This window comes from Peromyscus leucopus, chromosome 12 (genome assembly GCF_004664715.2).
Source record: "Peromyscus leucopus breed LL Stock chromosome 12, UCI_PerLeu_2.1, whole genome shotgun sequence".
Taxonomy (NCBI): domain Eukaryota; kingdom Metazoa; phylum Chordata; class Mammalia; order Rodentia; family Cricetidae; genus Peromyscus; species Peromyscus leucopus.
This window is the reverse complement of record NC_051073.1, coordinates 4,212,182-4,225,887: the sequence shown is the minus strand read 5'-3', so window position 1 is coordinate 4,225,887 and position 13,706 is coordinate 4,212,182. Positions and strand designations below refer to the sequence as shown.

Genomic DNA, 13,706 nt, shown 5'->3' with positions numbered 1-13,706 from the left:
CTGTTTATGTAAAAATACTCCACCCTCTTGGATGTTTTGACTTTGGCATCCTCCTCAGAGACCTGCCGGAAACCCTCTGATGGACAACTTTACTCTTTGTCTCTAAGATCTCACTGGAAATCAGTATCTGAGCAAGAGTTTTTAATTAAAGATAAGAGAGCACGAAATAGAATCTCCATTTATTACCTACTTCATCACCTGAGGTAGGATTGATACCCTTGAAATTCAATAGATTCTCCTAGATTATATGGCCAGGGCCCAGTGAACTTTCTCTCTTCTGCCCAATGGCTTTCTCGTGCATAAAGATCTGCCTTGGACTCAAAGTTTGGGAAGTTATTATACTCAGATACTCTGTAACACAAAAGGCCTTTACATTCTCAGTGACTTTAACTGTAGATGTTTCTTTTGCTATAATTTATTTGTATATTCCGCTGGACTGGGAATCCAAACACAGGGTCCACCTAGGGCCTCTTAAATGCTAAGCAACCTACCACGAAGCTATATCCTAGCCACATTCTGTATTTTAATCTTTGTGTCTGTAGAATGAACTAAAAAACAAACAAGAAAGATTGAAAAGAGGTGTTAGATCATGGCTTAAAAGTAAAGAGCACCAGATGCTCTTGCAAAGAACCCAGGTTCCCAGCGCCCACAGGGTGGCTCACAACCAACTATAACTCCAGTTCCAGGAGCCTGTCACCCGCTTCTGGCCCCAGTAGGACCAGTCATGCATGTGGTACACAGTCACACACGGAGGGAGAACATTCATCATATAAAATAAAAATAATCCCTCATCAAGGAACCTCCTCTTTGATGGAATCCACAATCAGTCAAAATACAGAGTTGTGCCCAGCTCCAGCTGAGGACACATCTACAACCCAAGCCCTGCGCATAAGGTTCAGGGATATTTTCAAAAGAAGGAGCAGACTGTAAGAATTGGAGGAACAGGGAATCTACTGTAAGATTGCTTCCCCTAGAAATGTCAGAAGCTACGCCCATGAACTCTCACCAACATGACTGTCTAAACATGACCTGAACACAATGACACCAATGGACATGCTGACGTGGATGGAGGCAGGGAGCTCACGAGGCCTCCCCTCAGACAAAGAACTACAGGCAAACTAAAGAATGCTGAGAGGGGGAGAAATAGTTTTCCCCGGGGAAGAACACATCATTTGGTTAACCAATACCAAGTGGTCGGTCCTGAAAACATACAAACAGATAACACTTATAAATATTGAGCAGGTTATATTTATGTGTGTGTGTGTGTGTGTCACAATTAAAGAAAAAGAAGTCGCCGGGCAGTGGTGGCTCATGCCTTTAATCCCAGCACTTGGGAGGCAGAGGCAGGCAGAACTCTGTGAGTGAGGCCAGCCTGGTCTACATAGTGAGTTCCAGGACAGCCAGGGCTATGTAGAAAAACCCTATCTCCAAACAAACAAGCAAACAAAGAATCACAACAAAAGGCACATGCAGCTGGGCCGGCGTGGCGGCTCACGTGGGTAAAGCGTGGGTAAAACCGCTTACTGCTTGCTGAGGTAAACCTGGCTCCACAGAGTTGCTCTGTAGTCAACACAACACCTACAGCACACAGAGGATGAGCTTGACTAGTGATGCCTGCCCTGAGAGGGCATCATCTGCAGAAACCACTTGGACACTTGGAACTCGTCTGTTCCTGGGTCTTCTCTGTCTTTCACAGATTTTCAAAGTTTCGTTTATTCAGCATATGTTGATGCAAGGAAGAACTTGTGGGTATCTATTTTATACCTTGAACTATAAACAAACATTCTGTTACTCAAACTGTCCAGGTTTTGACCATGGAGATCTTACATTGCTCTTAGCATAAGTTAAAAAACGACAACAAAAGCCGGGCCATGGTGGCGCACGCCTTTAATCCCAGCACTCAGGAGGCAGAGCCAGGCGGATCTCTGTGAGTTCGAGAACAGCCTGGTCTACAGAGCAAGATCCAGGAAAGGTGCAAAGCTACACAGAGAAACCCTGTCTCGAAAAACAAAAACAAACAAACAAACAAACAAAAAGACGACAAAAGATTGAAGACCGCACAAGCCGCTGTGCGCATGCGCCGTGGTGGAGCCTTTGCCTTGACATTTATTCTCGGTGCTGTTCAATCCTGGCTCTCTAACCAGTGATTGGCATCGCTTATTTAATCTCTCCGAATGCCAGTTTCTTCTACTTTTTTTTTTTTTTTTTTTTTTTTTTTTTTTTTTGGTTTTTTCGAGACAGGGTTTCTCTGTGTAGCTTTGCGCCTTTTTCCTGGAGCTCACTTGGTAGCCCAGGCTGGCCTCGAACTCACAAAGATCCGCCTGCCTCTGCCTCCCAAGTGCTGGGATTAAAGGCGTGCGCCACCACGCCCGGCTCTTCTACTTTTTAAACTATGATGCTTGCCCGTGTGTCCAGAGGGCAGGTATGTGCCAGGGAGTAGAGGTGCCCACAGAGGCAGAAGAAGGCATTAGATCCCCTGGAGTTGGAGTTACAGCCTGCAGAGAACCACCCGGTGGGAGTATTTGAAAAGAGCTCTGGAAGGTCAGTTACAGGCTCTCAACCGCGGAGTTGTGAGGATGAAGCCTCATTTGCAGGCATGGGGTGAGGAAGACAGCCGTAGTACATGCTTCACAAAGAAACACTGTGGCTACATTTATAGATACAGGAACTGGTACCAGACCTATACCAATGTGGGGAAGAGGACCTGAAGTTATGCAGCGGTGACAGCTTCCGCGAGGGGTGATGGAAGGTTCTGGAGATGAAGCAGTGTTGAAAGGCCAGATGAGTGTATTTTGCATCACCTATGACGACGAAAGTGTAGATTAGAAAATGATTAAAACGACTCTGTGAGTACGAGGCCAGCCTGGTCTCCAAAGCGAATTCCAGGAAGGGCGCAAAGCAACACAGGGAAACCTTGTCTCGAAAAACAAAAAAAAAAAAAAAAAAAAAAAAATTGTATTCTATTTTGCCACAGTTAAAAAGCAATATATTCATGGTTGAAAATTTAGAAGACATTTTAAAAATCCTTCAAAATCCTTCAGTTACCTGGGCCAACAAAATAACTCAGTGGATATGATGCTTGCCATCAAACCTGACAGCCTGAGTTTGATCCCAGAATCCCCACGGGGACAGAGAGGGCAGGCTCCCCCAAGCTGTCCTCTGACCTCTGTATGCATGCCTTGCCCATATAAATAAATAAATAAACGCAAAAACAAAGTAATCCTTAGTAGCCCCTCAGAAACCACATCTAGTCTTTTTAAACGGTGTATCTAGGGGATAGAGAGGTGGTTAAGAGCACTTGCTCTTCCAGAGGACCTGGGTTCAGTTCCCAGCGCCCACAGGGCAGCTCACAACTTCAAGTGGTGTGGCAAAACACACACAAAACAAAACTGAGTAAATCTAAAATAAAATTTTAAAATTTTTGTATCTATTTTCCCATAGTGTCCAGAACTCTGTAGAGGCCCTGGATTGTATACACAGTATAAGGATAGAAAATAAAGACCTGTTTGAATTGTTTATTTATTTAGTTTTTTTGGGGGGACAGGGTTTCTCTGTGTAGACCTGGCTGTCCTGGAACTCACTCTGTAGACCAGGCTGGCCTCAAACTCAGAGATCCACTTGCCTCTGCCTCCTGAGTGCTGGGATTAAAGGTGTGCATCACCACTGCCCAGTTTAACATGAGTGTGTTTTTATTAGCTGTGTACGTGACAATGATTAGATATATTTTCATCCTCTCTTCAAAAGATGCCTTTAGCGCTTAACTGAAGTCTAACTTCTGGGCTAACAGATGCACGGTATCAACCTTAAAAAGAATAAAAAAAAAAGCACATAATCAATAGCACGATCGTTATGACGTTAGTATAAAAAAAACAGAAATTCAAAAAAAAAAAAAAAAAGAAATCCCTGACACCTTACTGTGCTCTCTTATCTTTTGCGATCCCCAAGAGTCCTCCACTGGACTCAGGGTTTTGATCTAGTGTACAAAGTTTGACGTCTCTCCCTCTTTCCTGTTTGCCTGAGTTGGGGTTAAATATTCTTCAAATTTTAAAGAAACCATACGGAAACATTTTATTCCCGGACTTCTTCGGCTTTTAAAAAACAATCACTTAATTTAAATAATGCAGAGCAAGCCTTAGTCCTCACAGGCAGTCACCTGGCACTGGGGAGCAGGCTTCCGGGAGAGGGGGTGCCCAGGGGTCTCAGCTGGCGACTCCCCCAACTTAAGGCCCCCAGTGGGTGCGGAGGCTGCACCAACACCCTCCCCTGGCTTCCTCGCACCCAGGCGTCGCAGCCTCACTCGTGGGCTGTCCTGGACCCTCGGACTCTGCCCCATACCCACGACGTCTTGCAGCTCGGAAAGGGAGACACTGGGGGACCCGGAGGGGCGCGCAGGGGGCCGAGGGGCAGGCTAGGTGGGATCGTCCTGGATGGGATCGGAGCCCCGAGGGCAGTCACGAGCTGCTCGGCGGCGGGGACAACCTCCGGGGCGCACAGCCCTCCTGGAGGGCAGTGTCTGCGGTCTGTCCGGTCCTGAGCTTCCCGCTCCGCCCGTGACCCCTCCGGGTTTTCTTTTGTCCCTTCTCCACTCTGGACACACACCCCTCCCCGCTGTCCGGAGCAGGCTCTCTTCCTCGAGCCTTCCAAGTCTTCTCCACTCCACCCTCCGCTTCCTCTGCCCCCCTCCGGCGGTCCCCGGCCCTCCCCCCTTCCCGGTGGGGCTGCGCAGCTTCCCCGAGTCCCCTCCCCGCCCCGCCCCTGGTTTTAAACCTGGCGCGGGTGCGAGCGGGTAGGTGAGCGCGCTCGGCGGGCGAGCGGGACTGGGCGCCGACCGTCGGGCTGCCGGACTCGCGTGCCGCCGGCACCATGGGACCCGAGGCGGCAGCCGGAGCCTCGGAGGCTCGCGGACGCCTCTGCCACTGTCCCGGGGACGATCCCGGGAGGCCACCGCTGCCGCGTGGGCCCGAAAGGTAAGGGTGTGTCCCTGCGGCCCCCGGTGGAGGTGTACCCAGACACTGAGTTCCTTAGCCTGAGACCGACGACCGCAAAACTCCTGTCTGAAGTGCAGGGACACCGGGCAAGGAAAGGGGCCGACGCTTGTGCGTAATGAGGATCTGAAACATGGGAAGCTGCGGGGCCGGTGCAAAACTTGCCAAAGGAGCCCGCGCTCTATCACAACGTGGTTGTCTCTTTGCCCTGTAATGGGACTCAGTGTTTGCCCATCCCTGGCACCCAGCTATCTTTAAAGTTGCGAAGTTTAGGGAAATCAAATTAGCTGGGGAGATAGGGAGGAGGGCACTCACTGCTCGGTGATGGAAAGACAGAATGCCCTCCAGAGCGCTGTAGCATCAAGAGCCTCCAGTGGCAGAGGTGATGTAGTTGAAACCAACCAGCTGTATTGGGAAATCTTGAAGTATCAATGAGAGAGAAATACCTCGACTAAGAAGCGCCCCAGGAATGAATGGTGTTAGATTTGGGGCGCACCTTCTCAGAGTGTACTTGGGAGCAGAGGGCAGAGACTTGAGCCGGAGACAGGAACAGGTAAGGCGCTGGCTGGCCCGCGGGCAGACAGGCCTTACGGGAACATTGTGTACAGGGCCTCTTGGTCAAGCAGACACGATACTCTCATAGTAACTTTTTTAGGGGCAGCAGACATGCCCGGGGTTCAGTCTCTCCTGGTGCTTGTTTCCAGTTCCGTTCCAGCTCTGTGGAGACCGTGGATGCCGCTTCCTGGAGATGCCGAGCTGACCAGAACTGGAAGCCCGGTAAGCTAAACTGTGGTTGTTGTAGGTAACAGTCGAGCCAGAAAATGGCACCATGTCTATAGTGATCAAAAAGCAAAGCAAAACAGGAAAGGTCTCCTCCACCCCACTTCGATCGATCGGTCTTTTAACCCAGAAGTGCCTGGAGGTCTAGCAGGTATACCGAGCCTGAGGAGCAGAGGTGCTAATGGGCACATTGGGTCCCTGACTGCTTCTCCATCCTTGAAAAGAAACCACAGCGGACTTTGCTGGTGTATGGTAATTGCACAGAGGTGGTGTGTGTGTGTGTGTGTGTGTGTGTGTGTGTGTGTGTGTGTGTGTGTGTGTGTTGGGGTTGTCTCTTCTATAAACCAGTTTGTGGAGATGGGAAGAGGTGGTGTGTGTGTGTGTGTGTGTGTGTGTGTGTGTGTGTGTGTGTGTGTGTTGGGCGGTTGTTTCTTCTGTAAACCAGTTGGTGGAGAAGGGAAGGGCAAACCCCAGCCCCCTTAGAGAAAGGCTGAGTGCGCATTAGCGGGGCTGTTGGTGCCACAGTGCAAAGAAAGGCAGGCGTCTGCCTCAAGTGCCCAGAGGTGCAGCTAAAAGCCCCACCCGGCGGGCGTCTGGCCCTTTCGAAGCACTTTCGGGCTGTTGTCTGTGCAAATACACTCAGGCAGAGGGCTTTGTAGGCAAAGATTCATGACCACAACTATTCCTTTATCTTTGCGTTGTCACTTAATTGCATTTAACTTACTAAGGCCATGGCTTGCTTACACTTGTGTATTTTCAAATATAAATTGACTTTTAAAACAAAGGCGGTAGCCTGAGGGAGGACCATGCATTTTTTTTTTTTTTTTATACTTAATGCCCGTGGGATACAGTTTAATGTACAGATGTGGTGTGTAAGAAAAGTTAGGTGTGGGAAGGTAGCCCTCCGCTATTCTTTTGCATTAGTTATTTTCTTTAGATATTGGGCGCTTTAATTTATGGATGAAGCAAATAAAATACCAGTCTAATAAGTGATATTTTAGCCCTAATTATTACTGTTCCAAATTTTTAAATGATGGGAGAAATTCTTTCTATTCTTTAAGACTCAAGTTCTTTTTTTTTTAATTTATTTATTGTATTTCATATTTATTGGTGTTTTGCCTACACTGGAGTTACAGACAATTGTAAGCTGCCATGTGGGTGCTGGGAATTGAACCTGGGTCCTCTGGAAGAACAATCAGTGCTCTTAACTGCTGAGCCATCTCTCCAGCCCAAGACTCAAGTTCTTAAAAGTCAGATTTCAAAGGTGAAGTTCACAAATTATTAAATTTCCCTCTAGGTAGAACACGACTGTGGGGTGGTTCGGTTGTGTGCAGATCTCTGGGTACTGCGCGGTGGCTTTTGCCTCTGCTCTGCCGAGAAAGCCCCTTGTGATGCTAATGTTAGAGCCCAGCCCTTTCTCATTGACTGCACTTCATACAAGCAGCTACTTCCAGGATTTGGGTGGGTGGCGGAAGCCTGGTGTTCTGTCGGGGTTGCAGAACTGGCCGCCTTCCCACACCCTTGTCAGGGCGGGACCTGGGATCCACCTCTGGGTCCTGTGTTGTCTCCAGGTTCCAGCTTTACCTGGGAGCTGAGATGCCCTGGTAAGAGAAAACTTGCTCTTTGTTGGGGTCACAGCCTGTCTCTCTGCAGGCCTCGGTAAATCCTGTTCTCCCAAGCAAGCTGGGTGAGTGTACCTATGACTGGGTTGCAGAGCTGCTAGCTAGTTACACCCCCTCTTGGCCAAACAGGACAATTCCTCAGCCCTCATCTCCAGGCCGTTTTATAGGGGAGTATGAGAGGTACTGAGGCTTGATAACCTGTCCCGGGACGCCCAACAAGCAGATCGAAATTATAATAAGATATAAATTTGATACAAGGCCTTGTTCTTTGATTGGAGGAGCCACCTGTACCCACTTGGTGCCCCTAGAGAGCTGTATCCTCCCCTGGACTGGGAAAAAAGTGATAAGCCAAGTCTTCAGAAAAAATTTTTTTGGTCTTGAGGAACCTGGGGACCGGCATATCTGATGATAAACGTATGTTCTATCACTCGCTGCATGGCAGCCCCAGCCTTGACCTTTCTTGGCCTCAGAGCATTCCTCCTGGCCACTTGTCCACACTGCCAGGGCCTCGGCCTGTCCTGCTATCCAGGCTTCCCACCGTAGCCTGACAGTCAGAGGTCCATGGCTGAAACTCTGCTCCAGCCTGTTCTGAGCTTAAGAAGATGCACACGCCTTAAACACGGTGCTTAGCTGGTTTACCTTTCTAGTCCCATTTAATTACCAAAGTGTGAGTGTTTCAATATTTCCCTCCATGAGAACCGATCTTTTATTAAGATCTTTCTGAAAGCCAGGTGTGGTGGCTCCTGCTTGTAATCCGAGCATGTGGAAAGATCTCTGGAAAGACTGAGGCCAGCCTGGGTGACACGGTGAGACCCTGTCTTAAAAAGTCAAAAAGGAAAAAGAAGACATGGCATAAAAAGTGAAGAGCATGTATGTGTGTGGGGTTCGGTTCCTACAGTTCATGAACAGGTATTACACGTCCCCAGTCTAGTCAGGACAGGACGCTTGAAGGAAGCAGCCTCTCTCTGGTAAGATGAGCCCTGTGCTCTGCCACCTACCACGGCGTGGGCACTGTTGCCCGCCATGGCCATCTTCAGCTGGACAGGATTGTTGGCAGCATGAATGCCTCAGTTTAGGGAGCGTTTATAATTGCAAACAGCTTAATCCAGAAGTTGTCCCCTGTCGTTCTGAAGAATCCGCATCCATGTGAAGGATCGTGTTCCAAAGAATCTCACTCAACGCTACTTAGCTCTTCACGAGGTTAGCATGGAGAAGAAACAGAGCCGACACACTGTAATGTCCGCAGGGACATCTTGTAGGCCAGTTTGCTCACAGATTGTCACATGCACACCACATGCACACTCATGCACTCAGGTCACCTACAGGACGGGATGGCATGGGGAGCAACTGTATCAAGATCTTCTCCTCCTTGTCAGGCTTTGTCCTGTCCCTAATCTGGCTCTCCCAAACTGTAAGGAATCCAAAAGAACTTGGGTTCTCTTGCCTCCCTCAGCCATTTCAGCGCCATGATTCCCTCTGTAGAGCATTCAGAAACCCTAGCCCTTAGGACAGCCCGACTCTGCTTCAAGCCAAATCGGTTCAGGTACGGCGCCCAGAGTTTAGGCAGAATGGGATGACTCCGGACCAGCTTCCTGCTCACCCCGACCAGCAGTTATCGTGGATGAATTCAGCTCCCTGCTGTCTCTGGTCCTCATGTCCTTTGTCACCTGGTGCTCAGGGCTGTTTCTCTCTCCTCGGCTGCTTACCTGCAAATGGCCACAGGCTTGTGGGATGCTGCTGAAAGGCTTGTGGTCACCCTGTCTCTCTTCCCCTCAGCTGTCACTTCTGTTTTTATCCTCTCTTACTGAACTGGTGCCTGTCAACCCTTACTTCAGTCTAGTCCATGTGTAGCTCCCAACGGCCACCATCATCCTTAAGATACAGACTGTGGAGACTGGATTATTGAACCCCTGTCTTAAGAGTTGATCTTCAGAGTCAAACCCAACTGTATTCATTAGTGCTCAGACATTTGCCTCTATTTGCAGTCTTCAGGAGCAAGCCCAAACTCAGCACTTAGTACTGCAGAGCTGTGGACTCATTCATTTCACCCTGGGCTCCCTTATCTGTGTCTTGTTCTCCTGCCCTCCTTCAGAGAGAGCAGGTAACACCGAGAGCAGGTCGATGCTTCACTTGACCACAAAAGTCCCAGGACTCTACAGTCACATGCTTGGGGAAAGATGGCTCATGTGTGCAAGTAACGTGGTATAAAGCATGAGGTGATATGACTTACTATTTTAAGTAAGGAGGAGGGCCACAAGTGGTTTGTAGGTAGGGACATCCATGACAATATGGCTAAGGTCCAATGCCTTTCCATCTTTATCATCGTCATTATTTTGTTTGTTTGTGTTTGTGTTTTTCAAGACAGGCTTCTCTGTGTAGTTTTGGTGCCTGTTCTGGAGCTCGCTCTGTAGACCAGGCTGGCCTCAAACTCACAGAGAATCCACCTGCCTCAGCTTCCCAAGTGCTGGGATTAAAGACGTGAGCTACCACTGCCCAGCTTATCATCATCGTTATTAATTATTATTGCCATATACTCATTGTACATAGTGCTAGGTTTCATAATGACAATTTTTCCAGACGTAAGATGTGCATTCTCTTCCTTTCGTCTTCCCTATAGTCTCCCCCTCCCACTAGCGCCCTCCCTTCCCCTCCCCTCCCTTCTGCCTTCATGTCTCATGTATACACATGTATGTGCATATATTTGCGCGCGCGCGCGCGCACACACACACACACACACACACACACACACACGCACACGGTTTATATACCTATATAAAATCTAGGACCTGAGAGTTGGGAAGACGGCTCAGTGGATAAAGTGATTGCTGTGCAATCATGAGGACCTGAGTTCTAATCCCCAGGACCCATGTACAAAGCCTGGTGTAGCAGTGCATCAAGGACTGAGACAGGAATCCTGGAGCTTACTGGCAAACAAGTCTAGCTAAATAGGTGAACTCCAAGTCCAGGGAGAAACTCTGCCTCAAAAACTGTTGGAAAGCCAGGCGGTGGTGGCGCACACCTTTAATCCCAGCACTCAGGAGGCAGAGGCAGGAGGATCACTGAGTTCCAGGACAGCCTGGTCTACAGAGACAGCCAGGTCCACACAAACGTTGTCTGGAAAACAAACAAAAACAAACAACACCCATTTGTCGAAGAGGGACAGAAAGTACTCGACGTGGACCTCTAGTCTCCACACATACTCATGAGCACACACACGTGCACACACACACACTCATGAGCAGACACGTGCGCACACACACACCATACCATACCATACACACTCAAGAGCACACACACATGCATGCACACACCATACCACACACACTCATGAGCAGGCATACATGCACACACACATGCACGAACACACCATACCACACACATGGGTTTATGGTCTGGACCCTGGACCACCGTGGATAAACATTCTAGGAAGCAGAACCTGTGACACTGAAATGTTTGTAAACTAATGTCAGGACTACTAGCAATCATTACAGACAACGTAAGTCGTACCTTGAAAACCTCAGGATGGGACCACAGTGGATCTTTGACTACATCTGTCTTTCTACACGTTTGTCTTTGCAGTGTGAGCCTTGTGGGACCCAACAGACCCTAGGATCAAAGGGAGCCTTTGGGTTCCAGCACCCTGTCAGGTAATATACTACTTCATGGTAAGAAGCATGTGATCTCTAGACACTGGCGCACATTAGCGTTTTCAACAGAGTGGAGACTTAAACATATTGTCTAGCATTATTTTGTTTCCTTGCCAAGGAGTTTCAAGGATATTTTGGATATTTTGTTATATTTCTGGAATCTGTTTGTGAGTTCATGCATTTAATGTTTTATTACAAGCTGGGACTGGCCACATAACCAATCCTATTTGCCCTTCAAACTCACTGGCAAATACTTCCACATAATCACCTAACTTTCACACTCACTGGCCTACACCTTGCTCAGTATTTCTGTTTTAGATGTGTTGATGCATTTTGCACACGCTCTGTCTGCTGCCTGTCTGTCTCCTACCATACTGGGCATAAGCTGGGGGGGACTGTGCTGTGGGGACAGACCCCAGGGTCCCTGGCAGCTCTCCAGCTCCTGCCCAGAAACACCAGGAGCGTCTCCTGACCCGAGTTGTATTAATCAAAAATGTCTCCAGGTGTTGCCAAGGGTGCCTGGAGCTGGGGAGCAAGGATCCACGGGGACCTTAGGAAGCTAAGCTTCGCCACACACAGTCTATAACCGGCACGTTCTCTCTCCCTGTCCTCTGACCCGGAAAGGGGACACTAACTAAAATCAGCAATCAATTGACGAACTCTGCTTCCTCAGAAGACCATGGAGGGGGGAGGGTGTGTGTGAGAAGGGAGGAGCAAATGAATTAATAAGTGAGAAACATTAAGAAATTATTGGGGCTATTTTAAAATACTTTTCATAATAACTGGAATCTCCAGTCTGCTAAAACTTGAAATTGGGAGACTCCAATTTTTATATATTTGAACTTTTTCCTTCCTCTTTCTCTCCCTTCTCCCCTCTTCCTGTCTTCTCCCTCCCTTGCATGTTCTCCTTTCTCCTCCTCCGTCCTCCTTCTTCATCCTCCTCCCTCTCTCACTCCCCTCCTCTTCCCCCTCCACCTCTTCCTCCTTCCTCCCTCTCCCTCTTCCCTCCACCTTCCCCTCTTTTCTCCCCCTCCTCCCTTCTCTCTCTTTCTGTGAGAGGGACCCACCCTCTCCTCCTCCTCTTCACGTGGAAGGGTCAGTCACTCCTCCAGGCCAGAGTCCCAGGGGGTTTCATTCCTGCCCTCCACGGTTGTATGTGCGTGCACATGAGAACAGGACATTTCCTATCCAGAAGGGCTCAGGTCATCCTTCTGACAAGAGTGAGCCTTTTAAGATTAGAGCCCGGTCAACGTCAATGCCTTTGCTGTGGGTGTGGGTTGACTAGTGTGAGGTTTATTAGCTAGTCCCTCGGCAGGTGTCCAGTTCTGTGTTCTGGTAGCTTAGAGAGCACCATGTACACAGAAGGCAGAAATGGGGTATTGAGTGCTCCAGCCAGGAACGTGGGTCCTTGTTTAGGTTGACTAACGGTGTACTTGTTTCTTTCACGTTAGACTTTACTTACCCCTTTCAAAGCGTCAAGAATACCTGCAGAGTTCTGGGGAAAAGTCCTGGCCAGCTTCCAGTGCAAGCCACTATTCATTTCTACAACGATGAATCTGAGTCAGACTCTGAGGAGGAAGAAGAGGAGGCCCAGCCCAGCCATCTTCAGAGCTGGGAGGCAGAAGGACAGGGCAGTGGTCCCGGGGGAAAGGGCAGAGCAGGGTGGCAAGCCTGTCGGAGGAAGGGTGGCTCCGGGGTGAGGGTCAGCTGCGCACAGGGGGCAGTGAGCATTCCAGCGAATGAAGTGAGTCTCTCCCATGCTGGTCCCCTGTCCTGGGGACAGCCTTGCCGGACTCGGCCCTTGTCCAGCTTCCTCTGCTGGGAGTGCAGAGGCTGGGACTCCGCTCAGCACCTGCAAAGGCCAGGGACTTCACTTTTACTTTTTATTTTCCTGGTCATGCGTGTGTCTGGGTGTGTGCACGCGCATGCGTGTGTGTGTGTGTGTGTGTGTGTGTGTGTGTGTGTGTGTGTGTGAGATCCATACCTTTGGGGAAGGTTGCCTGACAGAGATGTGTGTCAACACAGGCTGTTATCAGGAAGAAGGTGGTCAGAGCTCATTCAGCTCTCACTCTGAAAGTTACTCCTTCATAAGCACACCACCCCTCCCTTGCCCAGAGACCCATTATCTAGCCATTCTTGCTTTCATAAAAATAATTAGATATTAATTCCCATTTTAAGGGTTCATTTGGTTACTCAGTAGCTGTATGAAAAAAATATTTTTATTTGTGAAAAAAACAAAAATTGAGACACTGAATAATTGACACTGGAATAAGAACAAGAAGATACAGCCAGGTGGCGGTGCCACAGGCCTTTAATCCCAGCACTCGGGAGGCAGAGCCAGGCGGATCTCTGTGAGTTCGAGGCCAGCCTGGTCTGCAAAGCTACACAGAGAAACGCTGTCTTGGAAAAAAAAAAAAAGAAGAAGATATATTTGTTTTGTTTTGTTTTTCGAGACAGGGTTTCTCTGTGTAGCTTTGGAGCCTGTCCTGGATCTTACTCTGTAGCCCAGGCTGGCCTCGAACTCACAGAGATCCGCCTGGCTCTGCCTCCCAAGTGCTGGGATTAAAGGCATGTGCCACTACCGCCCAGCTGCAGATACAATCCTTTTAGGGGATAAAATAGATGCTTCTAAGAACTGGATAAGATCTGTGTGTGTAAGTTGTAAAGGGTTA

The 13,706-nt window shown here is 48.8% G+C and overlaps 1 protein-coding gene across 1 annotated transcript; it reads left to right on the top strand.

Annotated features, from left to right (window-relative positions):
* Positions 1–4,643: 4,643 nt before the first annotated feature.
* Positions 4,644–13,370, top strand: Ripply3 (ripply transcriptional repressor 3). Its single transcript, XM_028879918.2, is given in 5 exon segments — positions 4,644–4,967; positions 5,690–5,762; positions 10,967–11,034; positions 12,486–12,542; positions 12,544–13,370. Coding segments are annotated over 5 exon segments (768 nt in total). The 5' UTR covers positions 4,644–4,863; the 3' UTR covers positions 13,010–13,370.
* The last annotated feature ends 336 nt before the right edge of the window (positions 13,371–13,706 follow it).